This window comes from Scardinius erythrophthalmus (genome assembly GCF_964197995.2).
Source record: "Scardinius erythrophthalmus genome assembly, chromosome: 3".
Classification (NCBI taxonomy): domain Eukaryota; kingdom Metazoa; phylum Chordata; class Actinopteri; order Cypriniformes; family Leuciscidae; genus Scardinius; species Scardinius erythrophthalmus.
Window position 1 is genome coordinate 44,673,823 of NC_138223.1, and position 19,936 is coordinate 44,693,758.

The 19,936-nt window shown below is 42.0% G+C and overlaps 1 protein-coding gene across 1 annotated transcript; it reads left to right on the forward strand.

Moving 5' to 3' along the window:
- Positions 1–934: 934 nt before the first annotated feature.
- LOC308687908 (B-cell receptor CD22) lies at positions 935–18,677 on the forward strand (the record flags this gene model as incomplete). Its single annotated transcript, XM_081360732.1, has 9 exons — positions 935–1,016; positions 8,269–8,598; positions 16,694–16,954; positions 17,322–17,576; positions 17,660–17,923; positions 18,002–18,095; positions 18,241–18,289; positions 18,410–18,487; positions 18,573–18,677. Exons 1-9 carry the CDS (start codon positions 1,007–1,009, stop codon positions 18,675–18,677), a joined length of 1,446 nt encoding a protein of 481 aa, XP_081216858.1. The 5' UTR covers positions 935–1,006.
- Between the last annotated feature and the right edge of the window lie 1,259 nt (positions 18,678–19,936).

The following is a 19,936-nucleotide window of genomic DNA, read 5'->3' on the forward strand; positions in this document are numbered from 1 at the left end:
TAGATAGTCCACTTTAGACATTCTACTAACTACAAGTAACTTTGCAGCTACATGTCAACTAACTCTCATTAGAGTATTAGTAGACTGTCTGCTTAATAGCCTGTTAACACTTTATTGTGACGCTCCTCCAACAGACATTCTATAAGTAACTTGGCAACTACAAGTCAACTTATTCTCCTAACCCGAACCCTAACACCTAACCATAACCTAACAGTCTACTGACAGTCTACTACAGCCTTCTAATACTCTAATGAGAGATAGCTGACATGTAGTTGAAAAGTTACTTATAGTTAGGCTATGTCTAAAGTGGACTATCGAAGTAAAGTGTAACCAAGCCTCCTTTTACAGGTAGAGTCAGTCTACTCAATTTGAGGCATCATTCATGTCCTTGTCAAAAACACTGTGGGACAATTTATGCATCATAAGCATGAGCAATACTAAGGCATCTTCAGAGCTACAGTATTTTCTGTGGTTATGACACCCTTTACTAGCAGTGCAGTCAGCAGTTTTTTTTATTTATAACAACTAGAGGTTTTAAGGGGAAGAGGGCAAGGCTACATTATTTCTGGTCTTTGGCCAGTACCTCGTACTTAAGCGTTTGACTTCACTTTCTGACGGCTGTTTTGATTGTCCTCATCATTGAAAGACTTCAGCATTATGGTAATATATTTCACTTCAAAATCTTTTGTTTTTAAATGACTGAGATGGTTTTCTTGACAGTTATCTTAACTCACTCTCTGCTTATTGCACTGCACTGTTGCAGGCAATGAAGGTCATGCAATGGCTGGAAACGTGCTTTAATTAAAGGCTTTCTGATAAATGTTAAGGAATAATGACAGAATTTAATACATATAGTTTATGTGGGTGATATTGCTACTTCTGTCAATTTTCAGAGTGTGTGAAGACAGATCAGATATCTTAAAGATGTCAAGGAGGTCCTGCTAAATCTCATATCTTGCAGGTGTGTCCAGGTGTACTGCTTCAGTGCTTCATCTGGATCTCTCTGATGGCAACAGGTAACATAATATCTATAATATTGCTTAAAGTAACTTCTCTTTCAGCATCCTGGGTCACTTGAGCAAAAAGTCACAGCTTGCAGCTTTCTGTGCTTGCAGTGCATAATGAATTAGTCTTCATTAAAGCAACACTAAGGAACATTTTTTACCTTGAAATAATGTTTCCAAAATCGTATCAGTGGTTCATCAAGTCGTAACATGGTGAACGGCACTTCTGCATTACTACACTATGAAAGTTTGCCAAACCGGGTCGCGTTTCTGTAGTTCGAATGAGACATAGGAAAACTACAAATCTGACTTGCTTAATGTCAAGCATTACAATAGTCATTATTTAGTTTTCCTTCGTTTCTGATGTTGCAATACATCATACTTTTATGAAATCATGCAACATACACTCTAAAAAGAGATGTGTTAAAAATTACACATCATGTGTCAGTTTTAACACATGTGGTGAGTGTGCTCAGGGACAACACGTGTTGTGTCAAATTTAACACAATAAATGTGTTAGTCATTTTAACACACAAATTGTGTCATTTTAAAAAATAAAGTGAAAGGGCCAGATGCTAAAATATTAACCGTTTAATCAATAGTCGAGTACAGAATGTGCACACGAAGTACAACACAATGTTTCAAGCTCAATGACTGGACAGACTCACTGTACTGGACATTATTCAGTTATTCACACTTCAACCACTGATTGATAATGCTGCTTTTGACAAAAGTTCATGAATAGATAACAGTTAACCGAGTTTGCACTTTGAATTTACACAACTTGTGTCAGATATGTGTCACATGTGACTGTAGTCGGTGTGTATTTGCCAGAGTTACTTCCTGTGTTTTACAACGGAGTGTTTGGACGAACACTGAAACGTATTGTTAACTTGTGTTTATGGAGTCCAGTGACGTTTAATAAAGAGTTTGTTTGAACATTTGGAAGGTTTAGACATCATGAATCTACATAGACAAGCTCTTATTGAGAATTAACTGAGTTTTATATGGAAGTAAAAGAATGTCAAATGTTTTTGAAACAAAAAGCCTGTTGAATTGCACTACTTGAAAAAAAAAATAGGCATTGCATTAACCATGCTTGCATTTTAATGCATTGTATTTTTAGGGCTTGCATTTTTATGGGCTGAAATTCAACATGGTTGAATATTTAAGCTGTGAATATTTCAATTAAAAACATTTCAAACACATTTTCATTATTAAAAATTCAATAATCCATATTCACCTTTCATATTTCACTTCCAAAATATTCAAACTGTTTAAAAATACAACCTATAATATTCAACAGGCAATTTTCGGTCCATTTTATTTCGCTTCCACAAATTCGCTTCCACAAATTCAGTGGTTCAAATTCGACAGTAAATTCAACGGAACTGCAGGAAAAGCAGTAGATTACCGAGATACTCTCCATCTGCTGTTAGTCAACCTCACCAGCAGAGGGTGCAAAAGCGCGTGTTGTTGACGAAGACAGAGCAACAGTTAGAACAAGACATTCATTCATAAAATGAAAATCATTATCTGTGTCAGTATATATGCGGAAAAGATGATAAAGACACAAAAGCTGTGTTTATATTTCATTCAATAACTTCATTGTTACTTTCCCTGTGTAGCCTACATGTCATCAGCTTTCTGTACATGAACAGGATTATAATCGGTTTCCCTAAATACCTCACACTCTAGGATTCCCCTTATGTCGGGACAAAATGCTTAACGTAGTTTATGGACCAATACAGTGATATAAAAGACCAAACTCGCACCTTATTGGGGATGTAGGCTGTAGGCTACTATATAGGCTAGATGGACTAAGAATATGAACTTAACACGCAAAGTTTCATGCAGAGCGTTTCGTGATATACTGGCATAAAATCAACACTTGATCAATACTAACACTTTCTCTTCTCTTTTCTCTCTCTCTCTCTCTCTCTCTCTCTCTCTTTCTCTATAATATATATATATATATATATATATATATATATAGTATAGGCTATGCCTACATGTATTGCATTAGCTTATTGCATATTGTTGTCCTACTATTGTTAGTTTAACTGTAAATCACTTTGGATAAAAGCGTCTGCTAAATAAATGACTAAATGTAGCCTAATAAATGTAAAATTGGCTTGACATTGGACATTTGCACATTTAGGGACCGTCTCCAACGTTGCATAAAACATTGGCATACACGTTTTGTAACTTCAATAGCAAACTTTAATTTATTTGAATAAATATCAAAAATCCAAAGGGTGCGCATTATGCCTGACACTACATGAACACTTTACAGTTGGTTTTATGACTGTAAGTCGTTCTATTCAAATGCTATTGAAGTTAGAAACGTGTATACCAAAGTCGTATACACTTTAGAGACGGTCCCTAAATGTGCGAATGTCCAACGTCAAGCCAACTTTATGCCAATGTATCACTGGGAAACGCTCAGCATTAAACTTTGCACGCTATTCTGAGTCAATCTGCTTGTCTGCGAGTTTGGTCTTTTATATCACTGTAATTAGTCCATTAAGCTATACGTTAAAGGGATACTTCACCTCTGGGAAGATGAATGTGTATTTAAAATAGGTCATTTAAGTAGAAGAAATGTGAAGAATTTTTTTAATTTGGAGCTTTCTAGACTGAGAAAAGTCAGAAAATGTATTTTTGGCTTATGTGGATGAAAGACAACAACTCCCAGAATGCACTTGCTTCGCTGCCTTAGGAGGCCACGCCTACCGGTAAGAGTGCGCACTGCGCAGATGAAAACAACAAAGCTAGCTAGTCTACGTGATGAGTTTGCGAGGGATTTATCGTCCAAGATGTCCGGGATTCGGCTTTTGCGTTCTACAGTCGCCATTCATCATGTTTACTGTGGCGAGCAGGACGAGGCTGACGGCCGCGGGAGAACAGCGCGAGGCCGGTGGCGTGATTACTGAGACGCGCCGGGTCTCGTATCTCTCACGGAGGACTCGAGGAGTGGGAATTTTTCTTAGCAATGTTAAAACGCACATCAACCGATCACTTGTTTAGCGTTCATGTAAACACTACATTCAAATTCACCAATCGGAATGAATTCAGTTAGATTGAAAGGTGTGCATGTAAACAATGAATGGCGACCGCAGAAAGCAAAAGCTGAATCCCGGACATTTTGAACGATCTCTCCCGCCGGACAAGTCCGGGAAAAGGAGGATGGTTACTTACTCAGCTTTCTCCTACTATTCAGCTTTCACCACAGAACAAGAGCCTGCTAGCTTAGCTTCCAAAGAAAGACGGCTGACTGAGTGTGTGTACATTCTGTGAGTGAGATCCCACCCTCTATGGGCGGGCTGAAAACATGCGGAACAACGCCATCTACTGGCTGTAGTCTTTAGCCTCTGTCCAGAAAATCCTCCGATGACGCAAAATGACGATTTTTGCGTCATCGGAGGATTTTTTCCAGACAAAAAATACATAAATTTCTTGTCTCAGGGGGATATGAAGGTGGAAAGCATGGTAATTCGAAAATACTACAGGTTTTCTACTAATACAAAGCTTAATGCTAAATCCTGAAGTAACCCTTTAAGCGTTTTATATGTCCAGCATATCCAGCTGGGGAATCCTTAAGTAGGCTATTGAGGGAAACCCTAATAGCTTGCATGCAGCACATTGCCACAATATAAAGTTAAGGCAACTAAACAACCAAGAGAAATATATGTCAACCTCAAAAATGTAATATTGGATCTGTATATCCGCATCGGGGAATAACATTATAATCTTGTTCATGGTAGAGAAAGATGCTTGTAGGCTACACAGGGAAAGTAACCGTGAAGACACTGAATTTAACATAAAACTGCCGTCATAATAATCACAAATACACTTACATTGCTGTAAAGTGAGTTTTATGAATGAATGGCTTGCTCTAACTGTTGCTGGTCATCGTCAACAACACACGCTTTTGCACCTCCTGCTGGTGGGGTTCACTAACAGCAGATGGAGAGTATCTCGGTAATCTACTGCTTTTCCTGCAGTTCCGTTGAATTTACTGTCAAATTTGAACCACTGAATTTGTGGAAGCGAATTTGCAAAGCGAAATAAAATGGTGTTGAATATTATAGGTTGTATATTTTGAATATTTTGGAAGTGAAATATGAAAGGTGAATATGGATTATTGAATTTTTAATAATGAAAATGTGTTTGAAATGTTTTTAATTGAAATATTCACAGCTTAAATATTCAACCATGTTGAATTTCAGCCCATAAAAATGCAAGCCCTAAAAATACAATTCATTAAAATGCAAGCATGGTTAATGCAATGCCTATTTTTTTTCAAGTAGTGCAATTCAACAGGCTTTTTGTTTCAAAAACATTTGACATTCTTTTACTTCCATAGTTTTAGATGTTGATGTTTCATTGAATGTTTTATTTGAAGTCACCAGAATCGTGATTAATGGCTCCTTTATTTTAGCTCTTAACCCTTTACTCTTCTTTTAGTTTTTCTCTGGCTGCTTTAACTGTATTTTAATAAAATATATTTGTTATGGCGAGAGAAAATATGATCAGATGTTTCTTGATGATATTATAATCAGCAAGTGCTGATCTGATCAAGTTTATGAGTATATGGATGGTGCGCACTTAATTTATTTATGTGCTATTAGGTATAACGATCTTGTGACACTACATCATGCTATCCAGCAGTGCAGAAAAAAATGTTTCTGAATATTTTAAGCTGTAGCAGAAACTTATGGAAGCTTGTTTCCGCCACAAAATTAAAAAAATTAAAAGATAATTGCGACTTTTTATCTCACAATTGCGACTTTATTTCACGCAATTCTGACTTTATATCTCGCAATTCTGAGAAATAAAGTCAGAATTGCGAGATATAAAGTCAGAATTGCGTGAAATAAAGTCGCAATTGCGTGTTTTAAAGTCAGAATTGCGAGATATAAAGTCAGAATTGCGTGAAATAAAGTCACAATTGCGTGTTATAATGTCAGAATTCTGACTTTTTTTCTTGCAATTGCGACTTTATATCACGCAATTCTGACTTTATATCTCAGAATTCTGACTTTATATCACGCAATTGGGAGATATAAAGTCAGAATTGCATGATATAAAGTCGCAATTGCGTGTTATAAAGTCAGAATTGTGAGATATAAACTATTCTAAGGTAAAAAAAAAAAAAAGTCCGTCTTTTTTTCCCCTTAAAATTGGACTTTATATCTCACAATTCTGAGAAAAGATGTCAGAATTGTGAGATATAAACTCGCAATTATGTGTTATAAAGTCAGAATTGCGTGATATAAAGTCGCAATTGCAAGAAAAAAAGTCAGAATTCTGACTTTATAAGACACAATTGCAACTTTATATCTCACAATTCTGACTTTATATCTCAGAATTCTGACTTTATATCTCACAATTCTGAGAAATAAAGTCAGAATTGTGAGATGTAAATTCGCAATTGTGAGATAAAAAGTCGCAATTATTTTTTAAAACGTTTTATTCAGTGGCGGAAACAAGCCTCCATAGAAACTAGTCAAACACAGACCTCAAGAATCAGCGTATGAATCTCAACAATGGTGACAAACGAAAAGCTTCATGCCGCAATGCATGCTGGGAGTCATGGATGAGATTTGTACTATGGTGGCACCCAGCATGCATTGCGGCATGAAGCTTTTCGTTTGTCACCATTGTTGAGATTCATGTGCTGATTCTTAATGTCTGTTTGATACCATAGTCTGTAAGATTCTGTACGAACTGTGTATTTAAAATATAATTTTAAGTTAATTGCAATATGCTAATCTTCTTAAAAATCGTCTTTTATATATTATACTCACCTTTCAAATATTAAACTCTTGCTGAGCTTAACAATCTTACATGTCCATGATGATAATATCATCTGAGCAAATTTTTCTCATGATTATTTCTGCTGTTTCAAATGTGTTCAAATAAATACATGTTTCCAGCAATCATAAACAACACTAATGTTAAAGAGTCAAGGGTCAAGAGCCCAAATAAAGCTGACACTAATCACGATTCTGGTGACTTTAAATGAAACATTCAATGAATCGTCAACACCAAAACCTGTTAACTCTGAATAAGAGCTTCTGTAGAGTCTGACAGAAATAAAGTTAATCTGGTTATTAATAACAAGTGAAAGCAGCATTTGAAAAAGACATTGAAAAAGAGGCATGATGTGATTGGCTGCAAAATAACACCCGTTAATCTTTACGTTTTCAAGAATTAAGATTTAATTTATTTATTTGAATGTATTGCTTTATTTATTTTAGAGTATTTTATGGGATACCATATAAAATATACCTATAATTTTTTTCATAAACACAAACTGCCCTCCACCCAGTGCTATTCTATCCAGAGTTACATTTTAACACACATTGTGTGCTAAAATCTACACAACATGTGTCAAAATACCATCAACACAGTCACATGTGTTGTTTTTTGACACATCTCTTTTTGCAGTGTACTCTACCTTGTCTGTGGACATCATTCATTCCAAAGCCGGTGCTAGATAAACAGCGAGCGTGCGTGCGACAGTCAGCTGCGAGTGGTGGCGTAGCGGTAGCGGTAATGGACAATTCTGCTTCCAACCTGTAGGGCGACCGAAGAGGAGAAGTTCCTTACTATTGCTTTAAAGGGGCATTCACATTGACAGCAATCTACAGTGACAAAGAAACTGGAAGTTTTATGAGAGTTCGCATTTTGAAGTGACATGAGCATTCGTTATACTTATATAAGAAACCAAATAGTGTCATCTATGAACATTTTTAAAGGGTTAGTTCACCCCAAAAATGGAAATTCTGTCATTAATTACTCAGCCTCATGTCGTTCCAAACCTGTAAGACATTAATTTATCTTCAGAACACAAATTAACATATTTTTGATGAAATCCGAGAGCTTTCTGAAACCCCCCATATAGACAGCAATGCAACGACCACTTTCAAGGCCAAGAAAAGAGTAAAGACATTGTTAAAATAGTCCATGTGACTATGGTTCAACCTTAATGTTATAAAGCGACGAGAATACTTTTTGTGCACAAAATAACAACTTTATTTGTTTTAAGGGTCCTTCAGATTAAAATGTTCTTCAAATTAAGAAAAAAATGTTTCTTTTAAGAACTGTTCACTAAAAAGTTCATTTCATTGCTGTAAAAAAAAAATACAAATTTTGGAACTTTTATTTTCAATAGTGCACGGTGGTCCGTGTATACACTTTATATGCAACTGAAATGCAAATCAGCATTTCAAGCATGCATTTGTTTGTATTGCAGGTGTGCAGGATAACGTTACTCATATTATCGGCAGTATGTGTGTTGTTCAGCAGTCGACGGTGCTCATACCCTGCAAATACATTCATCCTCAACATGAGCAGGTGAGCTCAGTGGAATGGCTCCATGAGAAATCACCGGAGGAGGAGGTCAGAGTTTCTCAGGACCCTGCGTTTGAAGGCCGCGTGGAGTTTGTGCAGTCTGACGTGAGGAACTGCTCGCTGATCCTGAGGGATGTGAGAAAGAGTGACGCGGGTATCTTCCGTCTTGTGCACAACACCGCTTCCGGCCAGATCAGGATGAACGCACGGGGAATCCGCCTCGACGTAACAGGTGAGTTGGATAATAGATGTGAGAACTTAATTTCACTTAGAATTAAATTTAGAAGGTATGGTAGGCAATTTAAAAGTAGCCCAATTCCGCGGGAAAACCGATTGAACCAGTTATTCACATATCATTCCCTCTGATTTTAGGGAAGTTTAGGTTTAGGGGTAGGGTCTAGGGTGTAACGGTTTGGTTGATATAACCAAGCACCAACGAAGGATAATTAACTCTAGTAATATTAAATAGTAAATTCAGAGAACAACAAAGAATAAACACAACCGAACACTATCTCAAAAGATAGGAGCGACTGGCCTTAAATGAACAGAGACAAACGAGATAATTAATGAACACAGGGGGAGACAAATGAACTAATCAAAACTAGGGGCACGTTCAATATTCTCGTATTCTCGGCAACTCGTATTGCGTAAGTTAGCTTACGCTACGGGTAAAGTAATCTTTTCTCGAGATATGAAGCCAAAAAATTATCCTTAATTTTTTATTCATTGTCAACGCAGTGCAGCAGCTAGCAGACCTAGAGCAGGCTATCTAGCACGCTCATTGGCTGCTCCGTGGCAACTGCAGCAGCCTACCAGTGAGCCTGGCGTGACGTCGCGCCCTCACGCATCACAGCCCGCCAAAATGGGAGTGGCTTAGCGTATATAAGGAAGGCTCGGTGGCTATTACCCTGATTTTCGTCTCTTCAGCGAAGCTCTACGCATCGCTGGACTCTGAGAGAAGCCGCCGTCGAACCAAGCGCCAGCAAGCAGAGGAAAGCGTCTGAGGAAGCCGGTTGTCTTCGCCGCCTTCAGCCATCCGTGCCTGCTTCACTATCCGGCGACAGTATCCTTTTTTCTGCTGTGCTTCTGTTGTGTGCTCGCCGCCGCGACACACTTCTCCTAAAAGAGCGCGAGGCGTTTGTTGCAAAATGCCTTGCATTTCCTGTAGCTCTTCTCTCTGCCTGGGACGAGACCACACAGCCATCGCTATATCTTCGGGTGGCTGCGAGCTCTGCGAAGAACTGCCGATGTCGACCCTGCGGGCTCGACTTGCCTTGTTCGACGCTAAAGCTGTCACTCCGCCTGCCTCTGCTGGGCCGCGTAAGAAGAAACGGCGCTCACAGAGACCACCGGAGCCCGATGTGCCAGCCGGGCCTTCACCGGAACCTTTCCCGCGAGCCTCGCTCTCTCCTTCTCCGCCCCCCTTTCCTGACGCGCAGCGGCCGGCTCCTGCCCGCACTGCCGTCGCCTCAGGGGATGAAGCGGATGAAAATGCCATCGGCGACAGCTGCTCTCTCCTGGCCTCAGACAGCGAAGAGTGGTCCGGATCTCACTGCTCCACCTCCTCTTCGACCCAGGAATCTGGCCGGGCCCGGGCCAGTGTGGACGCCGAGCTTCTCCGCCTCCTCACTAAGGCTGTCGACCAGCTAGGCCTCGAGTGGTCCCCACCTAACAGGCTCGACGGGTGCTTCTTACCTAGCCACCGCCAAGCGCCTGCCTCTGGGTCAGCACCCTTCCTGTCTGAGCTCCACGCCGAGCTTTCCAAGTCATGGAACGCTCCTTTCTCCGCTGAAGCCTGAGCCCGCAAAGTCCTGCTAGTGGATGCAGGGGGGAAAAGACGGTTGAGTCCCGCCGCAGCCAACGAGTCAGTTACACAACTCGCTCGTCTGCACACAAACGCCGTTCTCACAGCGACTGAGAGAAATCTCAAAAAGAGTATAATGTCTGGTTATCCGGCTCACGCCGATGGTGTTATGAGTGTAGAAAATGTGCCCACTTCCCAGTGCTCACCCCTACACACAAGCATGGTCTCCCCTGTGTCCCTCACAGAGCGCACTCTCATAAAGCAGGCATGTGCCGCTCGAGTGTCAAGTGTAGGAAATGTGCCCACGGTTCAGTGCCCACACCTACCCACTGCCCGCTCTGTCACACAATCGTCCCAGGGTTCAGATCACCTAAAGCTCCCAAACACTGGCCGTGTTGTGAATGTAAGCCCGGTGCCCGCTCACGAGCGCTCACACTTACTGATAAACACATTACCCCCGACGCCGCTCTCGCGTCACGGGTTTCTCACCACAAAATGTTCTCCGTCCCTAGCGACCGAGTCACTGAGTGCTGTCCAGCCAGTTACCGCTATCAGCGAGCCCCCGTATTCGAGTTTCGACAGCGCGTGCCGCGCCAGTTCCTCTGATACCGGTGCCCTATCCCGCGCAGTGCGGCGGCCGGGACCCAGAGACCATTCTACACCTAGCTATGCATGCAAAAGCGTGGGAAGCTATCCCGGGCGTGTCAGAATGGGTGCTGAACATTGTAAAAAGGGGCTATTTGCTGCAGTTCGCTCGCCGTCCCCCACGCTTTCAAGCACGGACCGAGACGAGAGTGAATACAGAAGCAGCTCACCTGCTTCGTGCAGAGATAGCGAAACTGCTGTGCAAGGGGGCGATAGAGCAAGTGCATCCTTCTCTGAGCGTGACGGGCTTTTACAGCCGTTATTTTCTCGTGCCCAAGAAGGATGGAGCTTTCAGACCTATATTAGATCTGAGATATTTGAACAAAGCTCTCATAAGACAGCTGTTTAAAATGCTCACGACCTGAGATCCTCGCGCAGATTCGCCCGAGGGACTGGTTCATTTCTCTCGATCTGAAAGACGCATACTTTCAGATTCAGATTATACCCTGTCACAGGCCATTCTTGAGATTCGCCTTCGACGGTCAGGTATATCAATACACCGTCCTGCCGTTCGGCCTGTCTTTAGCACCCCGTACATTCACAAAGTGTGTGGACGCAGCCCTCGCTCCCCTGAGAACACGGGGTATGCGAATTTTTAACTATTTGGACAACTGGCTGATACTAGCACAGTCAGAGATAGAGCTCGTATCTCACAGAACAGCGCTTCTCAGCCATCTGAAAAGTTTGGGTCTCTCTGTCAACTGGACCTAGAGCTCATTAACGCCCAGTCAGTTAATCTCTTTTTTGGGAATAGAACTGGACTCGGTGGCTATGACGGCCAGACTGTCGACACAGCGCGCGCGCCGAATTCGACATCTCGCCGCATCTTTTCAGAAAGGCAGGTGATCGCCTCTGAAAACGTTTCAGATAATGTTGGGCCACATGGCCTCAGCTGTAGCGGTGCTTCAGCTGGGCTTACTGCGCATGCGCCCGCTTCAGCGCTGGCTGAAAGCGCGAGTGCCTCGCAGAGCTAAACTGCCGGCGGCTCGCGAGTCAGTGTAAATCAGGGCTGCGTTTCAGCCCTGCAGCCCTGGCTGGCGACCAAATGGTACCAACGGGGAGTGACAATGGGAGTCATCTTGCACCGGAAAACGATCTCGACAGATGATCGGCGCTTTTCAAGGGCAGACCAGTCTATGGCCTCTGGTCAGACCAGGAGAAATGCCTTCACATAAACTGTCTGGAGATGTTGGCGGTCGAGAATGCGCTGAAGCATTTTCTCCCATACTTGCGAGGTCGCCATGTACTAGTCCGCACGGACAACATGTCAATGGTGTCCTACGTGAACCGTCAGGGCGGTGTCAGATCCAAAACTCTCTGCGTGCTGGCGGGACGCCTCCTCGTTTGGGCTCAGCTCTCACTGTGCTCGCTGAGAGCCGCGCATGTGCCCGGTCACCTGAACGATGGTCCAGACAGACTGTCCAGGGACAACGTTCCCCCGGGGGAATGGTCTCTGCACCCCCAGACATTCCAGCTTCTGTGGCGCCTTTTCGGCAAAGCGAAAGTCGACCTCTTCGCGTCATACGACAACGCTCACTGCCTGAAATTCTTCTCGAAGAGTGAGGACGCGCTGGCCCAAGCCTGGCCCAGCGACCCGCTGTACACTTTTCCCCCCTTCTCACTGGTGCCTCAGGTTATCGGGAGAATCAGGGAGATGCGCCACTCAGTGCTCCTCATAGCCCCGCGCTGGGAGAACCAGACATAGTACCCGGAATTAATGCGGCTGGCGGACTCAGCCCCATGGCCGATCCCGGTGAGAAGAGACCTTCTCTCTCAAGCCCGTGGTTCGATCTGGCATCCTCATCCAGAGTGCTGGTCTCTGCATGCATGGACAATCAACGGATACCCGCTGATTTGCCAAAATGGGTCGTGAACACGATCACGCAGTCTAGAGCTCCCTCTATGCGACGGCTCTACGCGTCTAAATGGTCTGTGTTCAGCAAATGGTGCACGGGGAAAAAACCTGGACCCACAAACATATGGGGTTTCGTGGGTACTTTGCTTCCTTCAAGAGCTTTTAGACATGGGCAGGTCCCCCTCCACGCTCAAAGTATATTTTGCTGCTATTGCAGCGTTCGCCGAATCGGCGCACAGCCGCGCATTAGGAAAGAATGAATTCATCATCCGCTTCCTCAGAGGAGCCAGGAGGATGAATCCCCCGTGGCCCCCCTCGGTTCCGATTTGGGATCTTTCTTTGGTCCTGGAGGCCCTGAAAACGCATCCCTTCAAAACTATAGAGACTGTGGATCTGAAATACCTCACATTCAAAACCGTTTTTCTGATAGCCCTGTCTTCAGTCAAACGCGTGGGTGACTTACACGCGTTATCAGTTAACGCTGTGTGTCTCGAGTTCGGACCTAATGATTCTAAAGTCATTCTCAAACCGAGACATGGTTATGTCCCCAAAGTGATGGGCACTCCTTTCATAGCGCAGGTCATTTCTCTCTCAGCCCTACCGGCATCCGGCAGCGAGGTTGATAGTAACCTCCTCTGCCACGTGCTCTGCCGCTTTCAGGCGTTCGGAGCAGCTTTTCGTTTCGTTTGGAGGGCGCACCAAGGGTCTCGCCGCCTCGAAACACAGTCTGTCCAGATGGATAGTAGACGCTATTGCGGCAGCTTTTTGGTCCAGCGGAATTTCCATTCATGACATTTGTACGGCGGCAGGCTGGGCCTCCCCCTCTACATTTGTAAGGTTTTATAACCTGGAAGTTCCCGCCCTGCAGACTAAACTTGTGTTAGTCCTGTATAGACCGGCCAAGCCGCTCTACACCCCCCTACTGTGTGCTTATGAACATGTGCTGGCCCACTCTGCTGGCTGCCTGTTTCCACTTTCGGTGTTCCCCGGGCTTCCCCTGGGACTCATGTAGTGGATGCTAGGTGCACACGGCGTTGACAAGGGGTTCCCGTTGCATAAGCTAACTTACGCAATACGAGAGAAACTCTCGTAAGAGAACGTAATCGGTTACTAACGTAACCTCAGTTCTCTCTAGAAGAGGGAACGAGTATTGCGCGCAACAAGCTCATTTCGTTTCAGTCGACGAAAACCAGGGTAACAGCCTCCGAGCCTTCCTTATATACGCTTAGCCACTCCCATTTTGGCGGGCTGTGACATGTGAGGGCGCGATGTCATGCCAGGCTCACTGGTAGGCTGCTGCAGTTGCCGCGGAGCAGCCAATGAGCGCGCTAGATAGCCTGCTCTAGGTCTGCTAGCTGCTGCACTGCGTTGACAATGAATAAAAAATTAAGGATAATTTTTTGGCTTCATATCTCGAGAAAAGATGACTTTACCCGTAGCGTAAGCAACTTACGCAATACTTGTTCCCTCTTTTAGAGAGAACCAAGGTTACGTTAGTAACCGATTACGTTTTGCCACGGTTTCCGGGTTGAACGTCATGTTTCCTGGAAATGGCGTGCACCGGTGTGCAACGGGGTTTGAGATACGTTTTCTCTTGTTTGGTGGGTGTGTCAGAACTGCAGTCCAATCAGCAGCAACATGTATATAAAGCACGTGGTATTAAAGTGAACTCACACAATGGGTTCAAGGAAAGTAATTTACAAATGTGTTCGATGCAGCTCGGTATGCGCAACAACTGAGGATATTAGTAGACATGTTTGTCGTAAGTTTGACATTTGGTATAGAAATAAACAATGGTAATTAAGTGCTTTTCTAAAAATGAGAAAGAAAATACAGGGTTTAAAAACATTATGAACTACAAAAAAAGTCAGTATGTGAGACTAAATAGATGTGTTTTAGTCTGAATTAGGTAAGATGTGTGCTTCCATTTCAGTTTCCACAAATCCCTTCACTCGATTGGGATGTTCTCTTTTGTTCTCTAGTGCAGAAACTGTAACATCGGGCATATTTTGTAGTATTAAACACATATTTATACCGACTTCATCAGGCTCAGAAAATTCTTCACAAAGAACACAAAGAATGGCCTTCTCAGCTGCCATAGTTGCAACTCTTGCGTCATCAGAACAGTGTGTTCAACGCATCACCGTTTCTGTTTAAAAAACATTGTGCAACGTTTTGTCGGGGCTGAACGCAGCCCAGGTCACAGAGGGCAGAAATGAAAACACAGGAAAGGCCAGACATGTTACATAGGGATAGGGCTGGGACAAAATGTTTGGACACTCACAGGAATGTTATTCCAGGATCAGCAAAATATGTTGATCCAGGAAAATGTCTTGTGAAAAATCATTGTGACCTTGGAAAATGATTCACTGGTTTGAAACCCCACGTGCTGGTGACCCCAGCGGGCACCTTGATATCAATTTACGTCAAAAGTTAGTCGAGACTTGATCAACATGCTGCATATAATTTTAATCATTATCAGTCTGGGAGGCAACGTCTTCCAGTGGTTATTAGGTGAAAAGAGAAAGTTAATACCCACACTGAAATTGGTTTAATGTACAGTATATGTAGGTCAATATGTTTGACATTCAGTCAAATCTCATGGTTTAGACGTCAATTTGATAGGATATCATGGACATCACATTGACATCAATGATTTGTGTGTTAGATTGATAGCCTTTTTATTGCATATGAATTCTTTGTCAGCCTTAAATAGCATTTTTTTCTTAACGGACGCATCGAAACTCATCCATTTGGCACATCTCCTTTTGAACTGTGTGTAGCCGTTGTGTGTGTGCCCAACTGTAAAATCACTGTGGGTGGACTTTAGCTTAATAAAAACGAACAATTTTGGACTGGTTTCTAATTTTATTTACATACCCATGCTGAAATGGAAGCAGTGGAGTGATTATTACATTTACCAAAATGATTTGTAATTCAATACAGCATTTTTGCTGTAACCCCACATAAAGTTTTGTATATTATTCATATTTTTTATTTATAGTGAAACCATTATTATTACTACTATACATTGTAGTAGACCTAAAGATCAAAAGGTCCCTGTTCGATCCCCGGTGGCAGAGAATCGCTGAGCAATTTATGGTAGCAGACTCAAGAAGTTTAGATTTTTTCAGCATTTTATTACTTTTCTGTCGTTATTTTGGTCGAGAATAGGACATCGGTGTGCGGATGTCAAATGGATGTTTTTTCAAACATCAAATGCCCACTGGGACGCCTGCTGGTCAGAATGGTGTAAATGCAGTAATCTCAGCTCAAACATAAACAAAAATCCCTTTTATAAACCAATTTGCAAATGTCTTATTGAAAGTGTCATCTATTCAATGCAACCAATAAATCATCTTATACCATTAAATATTAAGTGTATAATGTGTTATTTTTTTATTTGTTTCGTTTGTTTTAATCAGATCAATAAGAGACTATCAACTACAACTCTTTCCTTTTTATTATGCAAATGTATCATTTGAAATGTCTACAAATGTATAAAAATGATCGTAGATCATAGACACTGGATCATAGAGATCATCGTCTCCTAGTGGCAAACCATTGAAATTTCAAAACAGTTATGACGAAGCCTTGTTTACTGAAATCACATGACTTTGGCAGTTTTAATACACGCTCCGAATCACTGATTCAAAACAAGCGATTCGCAATAGGTTTCAAAGCTTCATAAAGCAGTGGTTTGAAAGAGCCCATCACTATGTTTCACTCGGATATAGGGTATGTCACAAATAGGGAAGAAAAGAAGATCACGTCTTCTGTTACATGGCAACTTTAAGAAGGCTCAGAATCTTTACATTTACTTGCCTTTGTGAGATGCTTATATCCAAAGTACGTTATATTTATAAGTGACTTGCAGTGCATTCAAAGTATGTTCTTTGGGAATCAAACCTATGACTGTGGTGTTTAGTGCCATGCTTCACCAGTAAAGACCGTCATATTCATGTCAACTCTCTGCTGTATTTACACACTAAGTACATAAAGAGATTCTTCTTTCTGGTCCAGATGCGGAGGTGGAGGTACAGACCGAGTCTGACAATGTGACGGAGGGAGATTGGATTTTGTTTATCTGCGGTTCATGCATCCCCTCCGTGACTGCAACCTACATCTGGAGGAAAGATGGGCGTCTGTACAGTCAGCATCATGGGGAAAACTTGCTTTATCAGGAGTCTGTCGGGCTGGAGGACAGAGGCCGATATTTATGCACCATAAGCGGCCATGAGGGACTCAACTCCACATCTGTTGACATCACTGTAAGACCCGGATGTAAGTGAGCTGAGAGCTTTTATAACTTTATTTTGAAACACCTCACATGTTCCTCAGAAAATGTAGAAATGTCTTTAGAATGAAATGTCTATGAAAGTTGTGAGATGTGTAGTAGTGGCTCGGAAACAATGTTACGTAAAAACACGCTGAACTACATCCCAAACTGTAAGTGTGCTGAAATAAAGAAATTCTTGATATTCTTTAGTGCACAGTTTATCCAAGCCATCTTATTGGTCAAGTATCATCAGTCCCTTTCACTGTTGTAATTTTAAATAATGCTTACAAAGTATAATGTAATTTAACCCTGAACATAATTGAATTGAGTTGAAATTTGCTGCATGTTTTCACACTTGTTTGTCTCTTTCAGATCCACCAAAGAATGTCTCGGTGTCGGTCAGTCCATCTGGTGTAATAGTGGAGGGAGATTCAGTGACTCTGAACTGCAGAAGTGACTCAAACCCTCCTGCAGAAATCAGCTGGATTAAAGGAGGAATGATTCTGCAATCTGGCGACACATACAGCATCACTAATATTAAATCTGAGGCCAGTGGAAACTATTATTGCTCTGCTAGAAATAAACATGGATCTCTGAACTCCTCTGCTGTGACTGTGAATGTCATGTGTAAGTCTGCCTTGATTTTAGATCAGTTCTGGATTATTATTTGCTCAATTACTGAATGTCATTTGACACTTTTGGCTTTTCAGATCCTCCGAAGAGCGTCTCGATGTCGGTCAGTCCGTCTGGTGTAATAGTGGAGGGAGATTCAGTGACTCTGAACTGCATCAGTGACTCAAACCCTCCTGCTCTGAACTTCAGCTGGTTTAAGGAGAATGAACCCTCAGCTGTTGGATCTGGACAGAGTTTCAGCATCTCCAGCTTTAACTCCAGTTTCAGTGGACGCTTCTACTGTGAGGCTCAGAATAAACATGGATCTCAGAGATCAGCGTCTGTTTCACTCACTGTTAAAGGTATTTTCTATAATCAGACACTCTTTCAGTTTCATCTGTCTCACGTGTGAAATGATCTTCATGATCGTCTTGTTTCAGGGGTTCAGAGAGATGCTCTGCTCACAGTTTCTGGGATCGTGGCGGGATGTGGAGGATTGATCATCATCATCATCATCATCATTGTGTTCATAAAGTGAGTGAAGTTTATCTGCACACTAAATCTAAGACTTCACTAGATGTGAGATTGATTTTGGTCGATTTTTTTTTTTATTAAATTGACTATTTCAAGTCTTTTCTTTTTTAATATATAATTTTAATAGTTTTCTCTCTGTTTCCAGGAGGAAGAAGAGGAGAGAAGGAGGAACTGAAGACAGGAATCAAAAGCAGGCGAGTCGGCACACACACACCTCCATCTACAACTGCAATACAGTGTGATTATTGTTGCATTGAACTATGAATACAACAGTGTATATGAAGCAATATAAGTGTATAAATCTTTCTCTATAGGCGGCTGACGCGAGTAATGATACATACACAGCTCTGGGTCCAGCGTCCAGAACATCTGACGTTTACAGCACAATCACAGTCAGTAAATGTCTTTTACACACCTTTACACTCAGATTCAGCAGATCCACACATAAACAGGCTGTTGTTGATCTGTCTCTCACAGTCTGTTCAGTCCAGAGCTCCTGATGACTCCTACACGGCTCTTGAGCTTCAGTCCAGATCTTCTGAATATGAGACTCTAGCAGTGACTTCAGCAGATCCACATTAAACTGTATTACTGCTAATATACCTCTGATGCTCCTCACAAACTGATAATCCATCATGAGCTCATAAACATCATTACTTTATCAATAACATTCTGATTTCTTAAGCTGTGTATATTGTCATTGAGCTTATAAGAGTGTTGTTGTATTAGTCTTTCAAATCTATATTTTAGCCTGCATATTTATGTTTGTGCTGCATATGCAAATGCATTTTAGGAGAAAACTTTAGTAACAATAATGATTCAAATATTTAAAGTTACATCACAATAACATGTAGTCAATAGTTTAGTTTCTGCTTCACTGGAGTATTAAAATTTTTATTTATTAAATTTTTTATTTTTTTATTTAATAATTGCCCTGTAAAGCAGTAGTTTCATGTTAAACGCAGTAAAATCTGTATTTGATTGTATTAAAGTCTCTAGTTTCTCTGTCATGTCGAATTGCTCTGTTGACTGGATTTTGTTCTACTGTATCTTTAATTGAGAACTCTGCAACTCTAGCGAACTCTAGTCACTTCTTCGCTGATTTTCCCTTTTGTTGTCGCATGTTTTCCCCACGAGCTCCCCCTACAGCTGTGGGGGGGGGGGGGATCTCAGAGATCAGCGTCTGTTTCACTCACTGTTAAAGGTGAGAATCATCTGTGTTGGTCTCAGTTTCGGGGGTCATTGTCTGTAGCCTATGTAGTGAGGTAAAGCACTGGTCTCTGAAGAGTTTCTCTTTCTCTCGTCTGCACGGCTGAAGAAAGCAGCTGGTCTTCAGTCACAGTGGGAATCACTGCATCTGTTGTCGTGACTGTGATACTGATGCTTGTCCTCTGGCTGTTGATCAGAAGGTGAGAGAGACTCTGTGTCTGTAGCGTCATAAAGATTCAGAGTCAGTTTGTGTTCATGTTCATTTCTTCTTCTCTCACAGGAAACGAGCGACTCCATCAGAAGAGCGAAACCACAGAGGATCACGACACCATAAAACAGTGAGACAATCTTCTCCTGCTTCTTCTCATGTGTGTCCTGTCAGTTATGAAGGGAGAATTGATTCTCTCATCATTGTGTGTCATCAGGTCGAGTCTCCTGAGGACGCCTACATGACCCTTGACCCCAAGTCCAGATGTTCTGAGTACGACACACTGGATGTGAGTTATTCTGCTGTTGTTGTGAAGGTGTTACAGGAGATCTTATTTGTGATGCACATGTTCACTTCTTCTCTAGAATATGAAGAGATCCTGTGACACAGACGACCCTGAAGATCAGGATGCTACATATTATAA